The 20,054-nt window shown below is 42.0% G+C and overlaps 1 protein-coding gene across 1 annotated transcript; it reads left to right on the top strand.

Annotated features, from left to right (window-relative positions):
• The first annotated feature begins 9,559 nt into the window (after nucleotides 1–9,559).
• On the top strand, nucleotides 9,560–19,035 carry LOC129762254 (protein xmas). Its single transcript, XM_055760335.1, has 4 exons — nucleotides 9,560–9,752; nucleotides 9,833–10,167; nucleotides 10,228–12,032; nucleotides 16,473–19,035. Exons 1-4 carry the CDS (start codon nucleotides 9,697–9,699, stop codon nucleotides 18,813–18,815), a joined length of 4,539 nt encoding a protein of 1,512 aa, XP_055616310.1. The 5' UTR covers nucleotides 9,560–9,696; the 3' UTR covers nucleotides 18,816–19,035.
• The last annotated feature ends 1,019 nt before the right edge of the window (nucleotides 19,036–20,054 follow it).

Here is a 20,054-nt window from a genome sequence, read left to right as displayed (position 1 = left end):
GCATATTGCCCAATCCGAAAACGCAAAAAACAATAAATTTTGTCGAGAAGTATAATTGTATTATAGTTAGTTCATAATACTGAAATTTCAATTCCTATCAAATTATCAACTAGATCTTTCTGATTCTGAACGCTAGCAATCACTAATGCAAAAAGGCATTTCGCTAATTTTTATTAATTTTGATTTATTTTTCCTTTGATAACAATTTGATACAATACAATATACAATAGTGGATAATTGTAAGAAAAGTAACAACTTTTTCCCCTCCTGATTATTGAATCTCTTTTGAGATTTCTATTGAATTCTCTTTGACAACCAATTTGATTCTATCCGCATGACCCAGGTTGCCACTGCCCGTTAACCCCGAAAACACTGTTTGCCGCTACCTTGTAAAATCACTTGTTGTGCCCTTGGTTATGCAAATATCAAAACAATATTTCTAGTGCAGCGAGAAAAATAATTTTCATATAAACTTACAAAGAAAAAATTAAAAATTTGAATTTTTCATCAAATACTCCATTTATTTTATTGAAAAAACTGCACTTACACAGTAAATCCCAAATAGAACGTTTCTAGTGAAAAATTTATCAATTGTTGTATTTTCAAAAATTGTTGCATTTTCAACGAATTTAAACAGAACTTCCTGCCGGCTCTCTAAAAATGCGATTTTTCTACATAAAAATGACTCCCATATTAATATTGTAAATTTTTAGTCCTAAAAAGTCCTAAAAAATGGAGTACTCCCAGATACCTTTAGAAGTCTTTGGTTGAGCCAAATAAATTGAAATAATAATCCAAGGGCAGGGGAAAAAATATTTTTTTCTGGGTTGCCACGGCCTTATAAAGGATTAAGTATTATGCATTGATCCTGATTTTTTTTTGCCTTTTGAATGAACTCGAATGAAATAAATGTTGTAGCTTGTTTTTTTGATTCTTTTAATGAAAGGAAAACATTCAAATAATACAGGGTGCGGCAGCATTACTTCCTTTTTTCAAAACTCAATAAAAACAATTGTATGCATCGGAAAATATTTTTTTATTTTTTACAATGTAGGTACATGTCTAAAGTTTTTATTTACATTGTTTTGAAGATCAAATCTGTTAGGTGACGTCCCCCATTCTCCATACATTGCGTAAACCGATTTCTGGCGTTTGTCATGACTCTTGTTAGGATAGCAGGTGTTATGTTGGCAATTTCTTCTTGGATGTTGGTCTTCAACTCTTGTAGGGTTCTTGGACGGTTCACATAAACACGGGATTTCAAAAAACCACATAGAAAAAATCACAAGGGGACAGATCGGGAAAGCGTGCCGGCCATTCCAAATCGCCTCTAATTGAGATAAGGCGCTCTGGAAAGTGTTCCCTCAAAACAGTCATCGATGCTCTTGAAGTGTGTGCTGTTGCACCGTCTTGTTGGAACCAAGTGTCCCCCAAAACCAAATTTTCTAGCCGTGGGAAAAAAATTGTACACTGGAGAAATAGTTTAGTAAAAGCAGCTACCAAATCTTTAGTAGCAAAAACATTGGTAAAATATACACATTTTTTGTAAATATTACTAAAATTGCGTAAAAAAGATGTCAGACGCAATGAATGTTCCTACCAGGAATTCGTATATTTTACTTCATACCATTAGCAAGTTTGTTTTTATTGTCATACCTAACAACTGTGATGTGCGCACTTTGTCTTTTGTCTTTTGGAGACGAAGCGATTCGGAGGTAAGCACTTTGTTTTTATTGAATTCAATTATGTATTCATCTCCCCCGAGAATTTGTGTTCATATTTTCGGCGGGGAAAATATCACAAAAAATGTTGATCCATATTAACATAATTGACCTAATACTAATTTTTTTTAGTTGACCTTAAAATTATATGCAGTACAATCATTCATCATAAACAAATCGGAGATAAGAATTCGTTTTTTTACATCATTACATCATTCACCTCGGTCGGGAAACTATTTTCATATTCCCGCCAAGGATAAACATCAGTTATATTCTATACATTACAACACTTTTGACCTTTTTCCTTGTCTTTACAGCTGGCATGATCCCAGACTCGTAATACTTATTTACCAAAAACCATCCAAGTTATGGGATTGAAGGTAACGGCGGTAACGGTAGTTTGTCGCTAAGATTGGAATCTTTCCTCAACACATCATCGACCGTAAAAAACTTAAGGTGAACATACATAATTTATTGCATATTTAATATCATTAACATATGTATTTCTTTTCTTCATAGGGACACGAGAGAACAAAATACGGATGAAACGTGCTAATTCTACCGTCACTCTGTTAATCAGCTAATGCAAATCAGAGCGATGCAGCAGGAAGAGGAACGGGAACTTGCTTTGGAAATGCTCATCAAATTGAGGTGGTTGAGGCTGCGATTGAAATTTGCCTCTTGTACTCAGATTATAGAATGATTCCAACGAGAATTATTGATGTTGTTTATAGAATAAGTTATTAGTATAATGTATTCTAAGTATGTAGAATTAAACGCAATCAAATACAATTTTTTAAATTAAAAATAATCATTAAAAAATATTGTCATTATCCCTGATGATTACTTCTCACAAATATGAAGCAAAATTTTCACTGTTATTGCACCAATGTTGGACCAACAATTTGTAGTTTGTTTGACATATATGCCTACCATTCTTTTTTTGTAACATGTACCAATGATTAGTAGGGTAGAAAATGACTAGAGAATTGGTAACATGTACCAAAAAATTCGTCATATTGACTAAATTTTCCTCTCAGTGTAGCATGTTTACATACCGGTCCGAATTCACTGTCACTGCAACCTCATTTCCCTCAAAAAACCAGGGACCAATAATTCCAGCTGAGGAAATTGCACACCACACTGTGAATTTGGGTGAATGCAATGGCTTTTGATGCAATTCTCGAGGGTTGGTGTCCGCCCAGTAGCGCATGTTTTGTTTGTTAACCGACCCACACAAATGAAAATGGGCTTCATCGCAAGCACCGAACATCCGCTTTTGTTTGTTAACCGACCCACACAAATGAAAATGGGCTTCATCGCAAGCACCGAACATCCGCTTGAAAAGTAAACCTCAACGGCAAAGGCACGCTCCTCACTATTCCAACGCATGATGGCGACTGAACCGTGTCAGAACAAAACTTTACAGTATCCCCTCTTGAACGAGACCACTAGCGCTCCGCTATGACATCAACTAACTGAGTGGCGCGCATTTTAAAAAAGGAAGTTATGCTGCCGCACCCTGTATGATTCTAGCGTACAGAATTATAAAAAAAACTTAACACTTTGCGAGAAGCAAAATTGAATAAAGGGTGTGTCACATCAAATTGCATCACGGAAAAAACGCTGTAGAAATTCGCCCAGTAGACCGATCCTTTTGAAAATTTTAGACAGTAAAATAAAAACTATTAAACAACTTTTGGCATTTTCTTTTTATTCATACTTCGAGCCCAAGCCCGTATGCTTGCACCTTCCTCTTTATCCCGTCCATAAGGTTCTGTACAACGTCGGGTTGTAGTTTTTTTTGAACAGAAATCCATTTTCTCTTGAAGTCCGCCTCCGATTTGACAACTTTTGGGTTCTTCCGGAGGGCCTGCTTCATAATCGCCCAATATTTCTCTATTGGGCGAAGCTCCGGCGCGTTGGGCGGGTTCATTTACTTTGGCACGAAGGTGACCCCGTTGGCTTCGTACCACTCCAACACGTCCTTTGAATAGTGGCACGAAGCGAGATCCGGCCAGAAGATGGTCGGGCCCTCGTGCTGCTTCAATAGTGGTAGTAAGCGCTTCTGTAGGCACTCCTTAAGGTAAACCTGCCCGTTTACCGTGCCGGTCATCACGAAGGGGCGCTCCGCTTTCCGCAAGAGCAGATCGCTTGCCACACCATGTACTTTTTGGCAAACTTGGATAGTTTCTGCTTGCGAATCTCCTCCGGAACGCTGAGTTTGTCCTCTGCGGAGAAGAACAACAGGCCCGGCAGCTGACGAAAGTCCGCTTTGACGTAGGTTTCGTCGTCCATTACCAGTCAATGCGGCTTCGTCAGCATTTCGGTGTACAGCTTCCGGGCTCGCGTCTTCCCCACAATGTTTTGCCCTTCGTTGCGGTTGACGAATGAAGTTGACAAATTCAGCTTATTGGCGACATCCCCGACCGAACTTCTCGGATCACGTCTAAACTGCTTAACTACGCGCTTGTGATCTTTTTCTCTGACGGAGCATCCATTTTTGCCGTTCTTCACCTTCCGGTCGATGGTTAGGTTCTCGAAGTATCGTTTTAGTACTCTGCTGACCGTGGATTGGACGATTCCCAGCATCTTACCGATGTCCCGATGTGACAACTCCGGATTCTCGAAATGAGTGCACAGGATTAATTCACGACGCTCTTTTTCCTTCGACGACATTTTTCCAAATTTACGAAAAATTGACAGTGAAGCATGGCCAACGTTATCTATACTCTCTTATCTGATTATAAGCGAAAGCTGAAGATATAATTCCTAAAAATTAAATTTCTACAGCGTTTTTTCCGTGATGTAATTTGATGTGACACACCCTTTAATCATTAAGATTGGAATATCTCAATACTACTTAACTTCTAGTTCATGTCAAAATGTCGGTTGGACCCTCATGACTTTGAACGCTAGCATTATTTGATGAAAAATATGTAGTTCGTTTATTTTTATTAATAGGATTACTTTTGTCTTTAACCCTTTCCCGTACAACATCGAGTCTCACTCGAGGGTACTTGAATAACATAAGGCGCTAGAACGCTCAGCAGGCTAGTGAAATCACTTGATGTGTGACGTATTGAATAATACGAGAAGGGGTTAATAACAGTATTCTCTCTATGTAGTGGGCTATTATAGGAAAACTAACACATTTTCCCCTTCTGGTTATTGGATCTCTTACAACATTTCTATTGGATTCTTTTTGTCAATGTTCTTTCCACTGATGGAATGGAATGAAACCACAGTTACGAGCGAGGAGTAAGTAAGTGCAACACAACGAGCGGACATCACTCATACCTATTGTTGATTTCACACACATAGACACACACCGCTCGATGCAAGAAAGGAAGATATTGCGAAATTGCAATGCAATTTCATCCGCATTCACTACACACCCTCGAAGAAGAGGAAGACCTCCGTATCAAAGCATGCTTCGACAAAGAAGGTGTCAGCAGCATATGGGAAATGTATGTGCTAACGCGGATATGGAAGAGTATCCAGAATTTTAGAATACGGACACATACTGCATTTATTTAAATACAACGTATCTTTCATGGAAGGATGCTTTCATATCCCAGTAAGAAAACCTTTCACTTTTTCCACTCGAAACTTTGGAATAAACCTCTGTATTGAAAGGTTAGATGTAGTCCACGTCAAAACAAGGGGATTGAATAATATAATTCCGTGGTTCTACGTTGATAATGCGGTCGTGTCCTAGATACAATCCTTAATTTTTTTTACGTAGGACTACGTCTTATCGTAAGGGTGCCAATTCAGAAAACAGGTCACGTTTTTATGGAATAAAGTTAACGTTAATAACTATTTTTGCTGCGAACGGATTTTAACGATTTTCACATCAATCGAATTGGAAATTAGATAAGTTTTTTTTTCTATGCTATGCATTACAATCCCATAGTTTGTATATGGTTTAAATTGATGAAAATTGGAAGCATTCCAATTTCCCCATACATTTGTTCTGTCCATTTGTGTGCAATCCCGAACAGAGCTGTCAATAACAGGCAACTTATGCAGCCGCTAGTATAGAAACAACGAAGAGGGATAGCGATAAGAGAATATTTGCGAAGTAAACTCCATCCTTGCATAGTAAGTAAGCTATCGCTAGCGTATAAGTATTGCATCTCCTTTGAGGAAAATTCTCAGAATCTTTCTGTGCCCGAAACAACAAAAGTGGCTTATTCTGCTCGTTTTGTGTTTTATGTTTTCCCTCGAACGTTAGCTGTACATGTGAATAGCACACCTTCGATGCTTTTAGTTGCCTTTTAGTCGTGCGCATCGGCTTTGTTCGGATGCAACAAGCTCCTAGCTTTGTTGATGGTTTTGACCGAGAGTCACGAAACGATTTTTCATAAAAGGTCATTCCAAGGCGCCTAGAAGTGTATCCTAAGGTGGGCCAACATCCTACAAGCACTCTTCAGCCATATTGGAAGTCTACTGTGTTTTGTTCGTAAACAAAACACAATACGCTTGTGCCCAAACTCGCTCGTGATAGGTCTGTCTCTTTCACACTTCAAGCAAATAATTCCTCTTCTGCTTCCTTCCGCACTGTTTTCATATACCGCTCCCCTAACCAACTTAGTAACAAAACGGCCTCACCTTAGGATATACTTCTAGGCGCCTTGGGTCATTCTCGCAATGTTTCATTTTTTAGCGCTGCAACTGTGTGCATCTGTTAGACGCGTGTTTGATGCTTGTTGAATGGCGATGCACGGAAAATGCCTCTCTTTAAATACTCAGTGCAATGCGTGTATTGATATAAGAAACAAATTGCGGCATATGACCAATAAGTGTATTGTTCTCGCAAAGGCAAGAAAGAATCGTTGCTTCTCGAAATGATTCTACAAAACCATGCAAGCCATTAAACCTTTTCAGGGTCCCCGGAACTTTTTAGGGGCTGTCCACATACCACGTGGACAACTTTAGGGGGGTAGGGGGTAAGAAAATGTCCACTCTTGTCCATGGAGAGGGGGGAGGGGGTATAGACTGAGTCCACGTGGACAGGAAGAATTTTCTCTCCGTATTTATCAATAAACGGATTGAGAAGTGCTGCCCAGTCAAACGTTCATATATTTTCTCTCATATCATGGATTTTCTTCAGTGAAATCTGTATTATAAAAATATCTCACGTAAATTATCAATGACCAACTATTTCCTATGATCGAACTTTTATAGTTACGGGGTATTCATAGCCTTCATAGCCAAAACTACAAAAATTAAACGATTCCATAATGGTTGAGATTCCATGATATGCGTAAATGATTTTTATCAAATATAATTTTCTATACGTTTTGTTATATCTCGAGAACAATATATGATAATAACGTCTGTATAGTTTTTTCATACAGAATTGCGTGTAAAATCATTTTTCCAAAGTATTTTAATTTTACTAATTTCTAGGAATAAATATTTACATTTGCAGGAGATTGTCTATGCATCACTAGTCGTCAACTTAAAACAATTGAGCCAGTGTTCTGATAAATTATAGAATATTTCAGGAGGTGATAGAGGATCATATTTGATGAAAACAAAATTTTGCATAGAATGCAGTTGTAAAACTTTCAAATTAATAGAACCCAGGATCAACTTTTAAATGTAAGGAACCAACTTCAAATTTTGTGTTTTTAATTAATTTTCCAAAAATGCATGATAAACTGGAAGCTCTCCAACCACTCTACAGTTCCTTCCTTGACACCACACTATTATTCTTCTTGTTATCTTCCACTAATTTAAATGTGTTCACAACATAATTTTATGCAAATTTTCCTCGAATGAAAGCATCGTGCGCACTTTTTGAATTTTCAGTTCAGTCATTTTCGGTCGGTCTCAAGGAAAGGTTCAATAATTCTTTCGTAGTTGAGATTTGATCATCAGCGTGGAAGATTTTTTATGATCCCCTATCTCTTAACATTTTTCGGATCAGCTACCTAATAACCTATATGTAATAATATTATTTTAAACAGATATAATCGCTGTAACTCTTTTATAAAATAATGCATTCGTCAAAGCATCAACTGGACCATGTATTAAATATTTCCAAGATTGCGATGAGTAGATTTGACCATCGATTTGCTGTGCGTTCATTATTTCATGAAATATTCTTAATTCGAAATCAAAGGATAATTTTTCATTCGATAGAGAATACCTCTGCAGTAAATAGTTCTACTGAAACTCTCTATGAATCAAATGAACGCGAAATAATCATGTTGATTGGATTGCTTTTAAGCATATATTCTCAAAATCTAGAGAAACTTTGAATACAAACTATAAACGCTTTATCTTTTCTTGCAAAGAAAACACATCACACACTAGGAATTTGTAGCTTGAAAATGCTGTATTTTTCATCTTAATGTCATCGTTTATATCGAAGATACAGGCGTTCCGAAATCTCTGAAAAATTTCGACCTTTTACTCCTCATCCTTTGTCAAGTGAGGATCTATAGATATCAGTACATGCTTCCTACTTTATCTTTTCTTTTTTTGAAATTCTTTTTAAATGATAGTATATAAAATCGGTCTGTTCGTTTTTGTGCGCTTCAAAAACTCGAGCTCTGATGTAGCTCATATTATAACACACCATACGAGCCACTTCAAAAATTGTTGTTGCTACTGCCAACGCCTCAAGAAGCTTCAAGATTTCCAGATGAAATGAGCACACTTCTGAAATAAATCTGTGAAAGTAAATTAACTTTCTAGTATTGAATATGTATTCTATATGACAGCAACACAATTCTTTGCATGTGTTCAAAAATCGTGAGCTTGAATTGTATTGATAGTGATTTTAAATCTGTTTAATTTTATTCGATTCGCTTTGCTCAAGATCAATCCTTGGAATTTTGTAATTTATATTCGGATGCGGATTGTTCAACTGGATATTGCGCGTTTCCGTGTTGACAAACCAGATAGCCTTTATATCTTCGAAGATAATAGAAAAACAAAGTATTACAAGTATTGAAATTAGAGGCGAATGAACTGCAAAGTTTAAAGCGTTTTAAAAACAAAGAACAAAGAACATACAAGTATTTCAAAGTTAAACTCATATGGAATATTTGCTTTGTTTTACTACTCATTTTTCTGTCAAAAAAACACCAATGAGCCACGGCAAACGTGGCAGGGTTCAGCAAGTAAAATTTGAAACAAAATAAACTTAAATGGAATTAAAATTTAATTCATGTGCAATTAAGTATATTCTAATATTTCCTAAATTATTCTAATAAAATCAAGAGAAATGTCCACGTGGACAACAGGGGGAGGGGTATGAAAATGTCCACGCTTGTCCACGGAGGGGGAGGGGGGAGTTTAAAATCGTGCTTTTTCTGTCCACGTGGTATGTGGACAGCCCCTTACTAAAGATGTATTTATGAAATTTCGACGCATTCGCAAATAATATCCGAAATGATAAATGAACTAATTTAAAAAAAAAAAAAAAAAGAATGCTTAGTCCTACGTCCTAAGCGGTTGTTTCGTCGAATTTTTCAAACAGTCCATGTACGGTTTGCCCATCTCTAGTGAACATAGCATTTGAAAGAAAAAAGTATCTTCGAGTATGGTACAAATTGGAAAGCGCTTCTTGAAGCAGAAGGCTCATTTAAATTTATTGTGGACCTGTTTCGAAATAAAATTTTGATCATCAATAAGGTGTTTCAAACAAACATCACAAGCGACCTCAAAATATTAAAATAAAAAAAATATTTCAGTTTATTTTTCTCTAGAATCATTTTTTTTAAATAGTGTTTGTTGTAGTACTAGATCACAGTTATACTCAGCCGGAACACCATTAAAGGACCCCTCTACATTATAACCTTTGCAAGATTTGCACTGTCTGACATTTCCCAAACAAAATACAGCCGAAGCGGGTAAACAGAAAATCGTGAAAGCACTGCAATTGAGTCTACCATCCCGAGGAACAGTTCTAGACATTATTTGGTGCAGATTTAATACTTGTTAATACGTGAGAATGTCGGACGACGATGTAATCCTGGTTGAAGATTCACCAGAGCGAACTTCTATCAGGTATGTTCCGAACTTGATAACCTTTCTGTTTTGTTTTCTTTTTCAACCAAGAGTGGATGAGTTACTATTGTTTTCTGCAGCTGCGAAAAAATCCCGGAACTTTTCCTGGACAAACTAACCGCCAAAAAGTACTTCAGCCAGTTTGGCAAGATAAAACGATTCATACTGCGCCCGAAGCGCTACTCATGCACGGTGGAATACGAAAGTGCGGAATCGGCGAGGGCTGCCCTCGCCAAAGGCGGGGTGTTTCGATCATTCAAGTTCACCATCTCCTGGACGGAAATCAAGCCCGGAGCCGGTCGCTACTCGGCGGAAGCAAAGGATGCTGACGGTCTTGACCCGGAGGTGCTACAGGAGCTGAACGCGATGAGTGGTGGTCCCACCAGTCTCCGGGTGCGCCAGAACAGTATGCAATGTGAGTGTTTGTTTCGGTGTTTTTTTTTTGTGGTTATGACAATTTTCATCGTTTTTTTAGCTATCGAATCGTTTCTCAAGAAGACGGAACGTTTCCCGGCCCCTCCGGTTTTGACCCCACCAAAGCCGTTGAGAATGTTGCCGAAGGTGGAACCCGTTGCAGACCCGAAGGTGGAGCAGGCGAGAGCGGAGTTCGAGTCGATCGCCAGGACTCCCTCGTTCACGGCGGAGGAAAGATATCGGGTGTTGGAGGCAAGAGATAAATACATTCGGCTGACGACCGATCGAACGACGGATATCCGGAAGGTTAAGAGTACTCAGGGCGTTTGTGAGGATATGTGCCCGGAGAAGGAGCGATACATGAGGGAGTGGAAACTGCAGGTGGCTTCGTATGAAGCGGGTGAAAGTTTGCAGCAGATAGATCACGAGAAGGCGATTAAACAGTACTCGCGGAGTTCGGCCGATCAGGATGCCCCGCTCGCGCAGGAGCTGCGCTCGGAAAAGGGTCTAGGGCTGTCGATGTTTTATTTGCTGTACAGAATTGTCGATATTAGTGACGATGAGAACGCCAATTTGAGCGATTGGTTTCACTATGTTTGGGACAGGACACGAAGTATTCGGAAGGATATTACACAGCAGGAGCTGTGCTCTCCGAAGGCAGTGCAACTAGTGGAACAGTGCGCAAGATTTCATATACATTGCGCTGCTAGACTAGTGGCGGAGGAACCGTCTGTGTTTGATCAAAAAATAAACACAGAGAATATGACAAAATGTCTGCAATCTCTCAAGTACATGTACCACGATCTGGCCCTGAAAGGGATACGCTGCCACAATGAGGCTGAATTCCGAGCCTACGTGGTGTTACTCAACTTGAACGACGGAAACTTCCTGTGGGAAGTTAAGCAACTCGCGCCAGATATTCTACACTCGAAAGAGATTCGGTTCGCCCTTCAGGTTTACTTCGCCTTGGAGAACAACAATTACGTGAAATTCTTCAATTTGGTTCGACAGACAACGTACATGAACGCTTGCATTTTGCTGCGTTACTTTAATCAAATTCGTACTCGCGCCCTGGAGACGATCCTCAGGGCATACACCTATCGGACCCCTGCCAGTCTTTCGCTGGAGCATCTCACAGAAATACTGGCCTTCGAAGACACCGACGCAGCGGCATCATTCCTCATATGCTACGGACTTCCGGTGGATGCCTCATCGGGGTCCGTTTTCATGGATCCAAAGCAATACGAACGGCCGGAACTTCCCTACCAATTGGACAGAGCTCTCAATCTGGTCGAGAGCAAGAGACGCTCCACCGTTGGTGAAGCAATATTCGGCGCACCGCTTGGCGATGATTCGTGTCTCAGAAGCCATCAGCTGGAAAGCAGCTTCAATTCGTCCGGATGCATCAGAGAGGAGATTCTCCAGAAAATCCTGAGACAGAATAAGCCCACCCATGAGTTCGCTTCGCCAACCAGCAATGACGACAAAGTGTTCAAGGTTCCCTCGCCAACCACCGTTCCCCCGAAGCCACTCTTCCCGAAGCCCACCGGAAGCGCTAGTGGATTTTTCCATCCATCGCGCTTCACATCCCGGATTGAAACAAATTCTCCGGCACCGCTCGCTCCGTCGGTTTTCTCCAAACACAGCCCAACTCCGGTGCTCTCTGGGATAACCCCGCTGGTGGCAACAAGCGCCCAAAAATCGGACCAGGAACCGACGGCCGGCTCCGGCTTTGGGTCCAATATATTCGGAAGTGTTCCTTTCGACGCCACCGCGACGCCCTCAACATCAGCCGGTTCGATTTTTGGTGGTGTTCAATCGAAGAGTTCCACGGTCGACATGCGATCGATCTTTAAAGGACCACAGGTAGGGATTTTTTGTTCAAAGAAATTTTATGAGTTTCGCGTGAGTTCTAGCTCAATACTAAACTTTATTACATTCTTCTTAATATATATACATGGTTTTGCTTAGGTCTCAATGATCAGGAATCGAGGCGACCTGGCGTAGTGGTAACATCCATGCCTCTCACGCTAAAGGTCATGAGTTCAATTCTCACTCCCGACATTCTTCCAAAAAATGGAAGTAAAAAGTGACGAACCAGCCAAATGAGTTGAAAATCACTATAATACAGATAGAAAAAAAATGATCGGGAATACCTTTTTTGTTATTCTTGAAACCGATAACATATCGGTTTCTTTTAGATTACCCTGTTTGCAATTCTTTCCCTTTCCATTCTTCTCGTGAAGGCGCGTCCACATTATGCCAAATGATGCCGATCGGCCTGTACCAGGCGGTATATTCGGTTCGTTGTGTAACGCGGACACCTCTTCGGGTGCACAAAGCCGTTACGAACACACGAAGCGCAATGCCGTCAACCAGGGTTGCCAGAAATATTTTTCAAAAAACTGGAAGATTGTTCTTAAAAAAACTGGATTCCAGTGTTGAAAAAAATCATCTTCGCTAAGATCAAATGCATAGATTTTCGGGCTAGGTTGCATCGGAAGCCTTTATATTCCAAACGGAAATCAAAATGACAGATCCAGACAACCAGTGAATATGAACAAATGAACTTTTGTTCTTCAATATGTTTTGAAGTTTATTTTTCTACCCAGTGTCTTTTTCATCTTGATTCTTCAAGATGCCAGGATTGAATTTCATGTTAGCCAAATGAATATCAGCTGTTGTTTACTTTTAATCTGAGGCAGCTGTGTGCGGTTGGTTTTTATTAATGCCGTTGTTACCGTCTCGCCAAACAAAATCCTGCGCGATTTCTTGCAAAGTTCACGTTTCACGTTTCATCGAACTCTGGCGTTTTTGTTCTCTAAATGGTCCAGCCTGACTAATTTATTTTTTTCTGAATTTTGACTCAAAATCAATGCCAGAACGAATATCGTTTCGAGTGTGATGAATATCAATTTGTTGCTTTTGATATTCAAAGTATAAACAACAGCGAAGTTATGAACCCCACTCAATGATGCATTCATTCATTATAGCAAATTTGTTCATGCATCAGCGATATGAACAAAATGAACTCGTTTGTTATTGTCATCAATATAATGAGGGCAGTGTGTTTCAAGCAGAAAAAATGTCATACATTAAAAAAATCATTCATCAAATTCAAAATCATCAGCGAATTTACTTCGTTTTGTTTTGGTTCGACTTTCTTTGATCCGGACCGACTTGTTACGGGTTGGGTTCGACATGATTCGGATCGGGTTTCGGTACGTCGGCAAGCCCGGCGGCCAAGGCCGATTGGCATAGTGTGGACGCGTCTTAAGCTGTAACACAACATGTGATCTGCCGACGACTGCACTATCCCAAATAAACATATGTGGCGACTAAAGACATCGCATCCTAAATGATACACACATCACTGTGACATCTCTCATCAATCCGACACCATAGTAGTCTAAATTGACCATTGATCAGATCAGACGTCTTTGTATTTCAATATCGAGAGGCCCCCCAAATTTTGGTGACCCCGATGCTTGACTTGAGACCCAAGACGGTGCTAACGCCACCCATGTGAAACCTGAACTGCAAGAGATGAATGTCACGGCGAAAAAAAAATATTCTCCATTCGACGCGCAAGATGTCACAAGATGACTTGGTTCATCTGTTTGGAAGGGGCCTTCAGTATGAAGCAAATTCAGCAGGACAAAAATAAACTTAACGCACTAATCGTTGCACTTGGTTCACGTGCCAAATTTGTGTACCTCCTCTTCGGAGCGAAATGTAATCTGCCACGGGATAAAAACCGCCAAAGGGCACCATTGTTGCTCACTTTCGTCCGTCGGGGATGCAACGGTTAACGAGCTTCTTCAAGTGGATAGTATAACTTTCAGCGATCCGGTGGATACTTCGAACACGCTCGGGGAATATTTTGCGGGATTGTCCCCGGTCTCCGAATATGAGCCCAATTTCATCCGCCGACAGGGAGCGGGTATCACTTCGGTCAGCAACTTTGTGGTCACTGTGAGTCGTCCTAATAATCCTCTCAATCGGAACTTCACCATCGAGGAACTTTCTGTCGTCCTACGTTCTGCAAAAGGTGAGTCAACTGGCTCTGACGGTATCGGTTTTAAGATGCTGCTGTCCCAGCTTGGACAGTCCACTTTTCTCTTCGAATTTCCCGAGGGTTGGAGAAACAGCCTAGTAATACCCATACCTAGGATTAACCAAAGCAGCAACAACGTGAAAGGCTACCGTCCACTTTCATTAACCCCCTGTTCATCCAAGATCCTGGAAAGAATGATGAACAGACGCCTAGACGCCGTTCTAACCGAAAACAGGAAATTGGACTATCGACAGTTCGCCTTTCAGCCGGATATGGCCACCAACAACTACTTCGCGACTCTCGGAGACGAGACAGGAATCGTCAGCACATGGAGATGGTAGCACTGGACCTGGAAAAGACGTCCAACAGAACATGGATCCCGTTAGTGCTGAAAATCGCCACACGCCGAACCTTTGAGGTCAAAATTGATTATATCAGCTTCCGAGTTTTCCACGAGGAGACAGGAGTACCTCAAGGTTCAGAAGGAGGAGTTCTTGTCGTTTCCCTCTTTCTCGTCGCCATGAATAGCCTGTTCCAGGTCCAGCACTCCCCCATTGTGTTTGTCTACGCGGATGACATTCTTCTGATGGCAGTGCGTGACGCCCATAGGATTCCCTGCATCAAGATACAGGCAGCCACCAATGTCATCGACTGGTAGGCGGCCGAGCGAGGATTTAGTCTTTTAGCGTAGAAGAGCGGTCATATGGTATGCGGCAGACATCAGGGTCCCTACTTCAGGGTCCAGCTATAGAAAAACAAGATCCCTCGCCGAAAACCGCTAAATATCCTTGGAGTGTTGGAATTAACCTTCCTCCGCCATTTCGAGGAAGCTAAGAAGAATTGTGCCACCCGGTTGAATCTGTTGAAAAAATTTTCAAAACACACCGGAGCAACAACTGAAAGTTCCGGTTCCGGGTGGCCGAAGCAACCATCAGCGGCCGCCTCACCTATGGCCTCGAACTGACGTGTTGGTGGGAGACAAGCCCCCAAAAACTCTGGCACCGATCTATAAAAAGGCGCTACAGACTGTCTCCGGCCTCCTGCCATCAACGTCAGCCGCCTCGATCTGCGCTGAAATTGGAGAGCCTCCTTTCGATCTAACTCGGCGATCGTGTCCAGGACTGCCAGTTTCTTGTCGAAATCCAGCGGTAGGGGGAAGACCTGCCTTACTGCCCTTAGCAACATGATCCTGCAGCGGGTGGCGAATTCCAAGCGGGTAGCGAAAAAATCCTGATTTGGTGCTAACAACTGGAGGTTCCCAACTGTTCTCGTCGAGAACGGTAACAAAAACAACTACCGAGCCGGGACGAGCTCGGCCGGTCTGCTAGAATACTTCAAGGCCATCATAGTAGAAAATTACCGTCTCCACGAGATCAGATATTCGGACGGCTCAAAAGGGTCATCAGGAGTTGGAGCGCCGTTGATATCATCGGTGGGGCCATGTCCAAACATCCGTGGGTACAGGCCATCAGGAAGCGCCTATTGTCTGACGCTGTGCTCATATGGGTTCCTAGATACAACGACATCGCAGGCAATAAAGCAGTCGGCCAATATCTTCATGAAATCAGCAGGAGTGTACGAGACATCTTAGGCGATGATTCAGCAAGAGTAGCAACGCTTTTCTGCCACTTGAGAGACGTCGAACAAATTTTCAAGATCTAGCGTCTGAACAATGGATCAGTCAAGAGGATCCTTGTTCCTTCCACTCGACGATGAAGGTGAATAAGAACGCTTCGGCATCTTCAACGGCACGGCTTCTTCTCCACTGGCCAGGAGCCCTGGTCCGAGGACATCCTTCTTACTCCTCCCCCTCTCTAAAGGGGGCTGCCACACGAATGAAACACAAATTTCGGCATAACTCGAGAATTAATCAAGGAAATGAAACCAAATTAGGTATATGGAGGTTTTAGGGTGCAATGTTTGCGGTAACGAAGTTGATCTTCGTTCGAAAGTGGAAATGGATTTAATTTTAATAAGACTCATTCCTATATCGTCTACTATCTATGTAAATAAAAATAGATCGCCGAATGTGTTGATAAGAGCAAATCTCGAGAAAGGAATTGTCCGATTTAGGGCTGTCTTTATTCTATCATATGTTCTGTATCGAACGTTACATAGAAACGGCGAACATGTTTTTGCAAGTGGTTCCGATAATAAATGACCCGAAATTTGGTCTTCCGGTTGTATAATTTAATCTTTACGAAATTTTCTACTTTTACATTTGCTCTTTTGTTATCTGTCCGTTACAGGTGGCGTCCACCGAACAGGAACTTGCCCGGAAACGTCAGGAGCAGGAAGAGGAGGAGCGGCTGATGCGTTCGAAACTACTCGAGGAACAGAGCAAGCGCAAACAACGGGAAGAGGAACTGAGACGGCAGCAGGAGTCCGACGAGGAACGAATCCGACAGGAAATGATCATCCGCAAAGAGGAGGAAATTCGTCGTTTGAAGCAGCTGGAGGAGGAAGGAAAGCGACAGCTGGAAGCCACACTGGATAAAATGACGGAGAAGATTCTTGGTGAGCTGTTGGAAGAAACCTGTGTGGAAGAGGTCACCCAAATTGTCACCTCCTGTCACTATCGCTATCAGCTGCTCGAAAAGTATCCGAAGAGGTTGCTGGATGAGCTACAGAAAGAGGTTGTGGCGGAATTCCTCGAGGAGACAGTGAAGAAAGAAATGCTAGTCAGAAATTGTCAGGAAAATCGCCAAATGAACGTAATGCGGAAATACTTCCGCCTGTGGAGAGCCAACGTTCGCTCGATGATCGACAATCGCGAGCAGATCGAAAACAGTCCGGTGTGGCTTCCGGAGCGAAAGCTACAGGAGCAAGCTCGGGAGTGTTTCGAGGGGCATCAAACGCTTACTCTGTCGAACATGAAGCGGTACTTGGGTGGAATACCGAAGGTTTTTAACCTTCCCAAGCCGAAGCGAGAAACGGTGGATATTTTCGAGATTGTACGGAAGGAAATTCTCTCGAAGAAAAGAAACGATTCGAAAGGATTCATACGGAATCACGTCTATTGGAAGCTGGCAATATCTATTCCTTTCAGTCAGGAAGAAGATTCCACAGGATTTTATCATTTCATCAACAAATGGTTGAAAAATGTTTTCAAACGATCGACCAAAGATTCCAGTAAATGTTTCTTCTTGGAAGCGCAGGAATCTCCAGCTACTTGCGAACGGTTGGCAGTTTGCGTCCGACTTCTCAAAGGAGTCTCCATTCTAGATGAGCTCGAAACAAGTGACCAAGCCGCTCTGGACAATTCAGCCGGCCTAATTTTCTTCCTAACCTCGAAAAATTTTGAAAAATCCCGACAGCGTTTGCACAATCTCCTGATAACGGCTGACTCTTGGGGACCGATTCCTCTCACGATAATTGCCTACAATTTCGGCTTGGAATCCGACCGATCGCTGGAAGAGCTCCTGGACATCGATACTCTGCTGGAAGAAGGAAAACTCAGCGATGTCGAGATTCACTACCATCAGGAGAAGCAAAATATTCCTCTCCAGCGCAGTTTACTGAAATCGCTCACCTTCCTAGCATCATCATTCCACACGGCTTCCACTCTGGAGATGCAATCCCAAACTGCCTTCATAGGAACCTGCCTCGGCGAGGAACTGTGGTATCGTTTCCGTTTGTCCTCGGACCAGAACCCAGCACTCGCCGAAGCCTGCCGGGATGTTTCCTTTGTGATGGGTCTCTTCAACCAGGCCGTAAATCGCGTGTCCAACCTGGTCCAACACAATCTCTCCGCATACCCGGATTTCCCGGTGGAATTCAAGCCGTTCGTCTCCAAGTGTCGCTTCGATATTCCCTTGGAGATGGAATATTTCCCAAAAGATTGGCGAAACGCCGAACGTCAACAGAAATTGATTCGCTTTTTCGCCCAGCTCAAACTCAAATTACCCTCCTTCGATCAGTCCTCTCTCAAATCCGGTGCAGATCTCGAAGCAAAGCTTCGTGACTATATCCAATGCTCGTTTCCCAAACTAGACCCGAAGACATCCCGTCGCCTACTTGCACTCGTGATGCAGGAGATTCTGAAGACCCTCCCGGTGGGTGTTCCATTCCCGCAGGCTCTCGCAACTCTAAATTGGCTCGCACCCATCGGGATCCTCTCGAACGAGCTTCTGCGCTGCCACTGGGGCGAAGCCATCGTCCACCTACCCTGCGAAATCATCTATCACAAGCAGGAGTACGAAAGCTACACCCGTTCACTCTGGTGGCTACCGGAGCTCAAAAAGCTCAAGCGAAGTGTCCATCAAAACGGAAAGGCCGACGGCGAAGACTTGGAAGATTTGGACTCGCTCGATGGACCTTCGCCGTCGGAAATGGTGAAGGATGCGACGACGGCGGCGGCGATGCCTGCCATCAAGAGGATGAGGCTCAACATAAGCCTTGCGCAGGGCGATTTGGACGAGATCGTGACCCAAAGTATGAGCTGCTTGAAGCGGGCAGAGCACAGTCTGGCCCGCTGCCGGGAGTTTACGCAGCACACGAAAAAACTGGTCCGGAATCTGGATGAACAGATGTACGAACAGGAGCGAGCCTTCCGGGCGAATCGGTGGGCCTGGCAGGAGAACTTCCGCTAGATTTAATGAATACCGTTGAATTGTTACTTTTAATTTTTTTAAATACATTGAATTTGACGATTTTTTTCTGATATAAATGCAGTTTGATTGTTAAATAAACACAGGGTGCGGCAGCATAACTTCCTTTTTTAAAATGCGCGCCACTCAGTTAGTTGATGTCATAACGGAGCGCTAGTGGTCTCGTTCAAGAGGGGATACTGTAAAGTTTTGTCCCGACAAGGTTCAGTCGCCATCATGCGTTGGAATAGTGAGGAGCGTGCCTTTGCCGTTGAGGTTTACTTTTCAAGCGGATGTTCGGTTATTGCAACACAGCGTGCATTTCGGAATCTCTTTAATTTAGCCCCGTTGGCTCCCGTCCCAGAACGCAAATCAATTGTTACATGGGTCACTACATTCAGACAAACTGCAAGTGCGACAAAACTGTCCGATCGTTCTGTGAGAAGAATTCTTCGTGATGATCTTCATTTTCATCCCTATAAGATGGCGATAGTGCATCGATGGCTGTCTTGAGGGAACACTTCCCAGAGCGCCTTATCTCAATAAGAGGCGATTTGGAATGGCCGGCACGCTCTCCCAATCTGTCCCCTTGTGATTTTTTTCTATAGGGTTTTTTGAAATCCCGTGTTTATGTGAACCGTCCAAGAACCCTACAAGAGTTGAGGACCAACATCCAAGAAGAAATTGCCAACATAACACCTGCTATGCTAACAAGAGTCATGACAAACGCCAGAAATCGATTTACGCAATGTATGGAGAATGGGGGACGTCACCTAACAGATTTGATCTTCAAAACAATGTAAATAAAAGCTTTAGACATGTACCTATATTATAAAAAATAAAGAAATATTTTCCGATGCACACAATAGTTTTTATTGAGTTTTGAAAAAAGGAAGTTATGCTGCCGCACCCTGTACTTAGCGTCATTGTATTTTTCGAAAAACTGATTTGTCCATAAATATCTCTCATCTCGGAATTATGTCGGGAGAAACTAAAAACGACAACATGCAAAAAGAAAAAGTTTATAAGGTAAACCGGGGCAAGTTGAAACGTTTTTTTCGAAGTTCAACTTGAAAGTTATCTTAAAAAATCGCTAAATCTCTAAATTGAAATCTGTTTACAGCATATACAAGGCATGACAGATGACTTTTGATGAAAACTAGGAATTCAAACTGGATGTTTCGAAAAATATCAATTTTTAAAATGTTTAGTTTTCATATTCATTTTCCCAACTTGCTTGTA

The sequence above is a fragment of the Toxorhynchites rutilus genome, chromosome 1, assembly GCF_029784135.1.
Source record: "Toxorhynchites rutilus septentrionalis strain SRP chromosome 1, ASM2978413v1, whole genome shotgun sequence".
NCBI classification, from domain to species: Eukaryota; Metazoa; Arthropoda; class Insecta; order Diptera; family Culicidae; genus Toxorhynchites; species Toxorhynchites rutilus.
This window is presented reverse-complemented; position numbering and strand designations above follow the sequence as displayed.

Coding starts and splice junctions, on each gene's coding strand:
- LOC129762254 (XM_055760335.1), top strand. CDS start 9,697: ATGTCGGACGACGATGTAATCCTGGTTGAAGATTCACCAGAGCGAACT. Junction 9,753..9,832: donor CCAGAGCGAACTTCTATCAG/GTATGTTCCGAA, acceptor TGTTTTCTGCAG/CTGCGAAAAAATCCCGGAAC. Junction 10,168..10,227: donor GCGCCAGAACAGTATGCAAT/GTGAGTGTTTGT, acceptor TCGTTTTTTTAG/CTATCGAATCGTTTCTCAAG.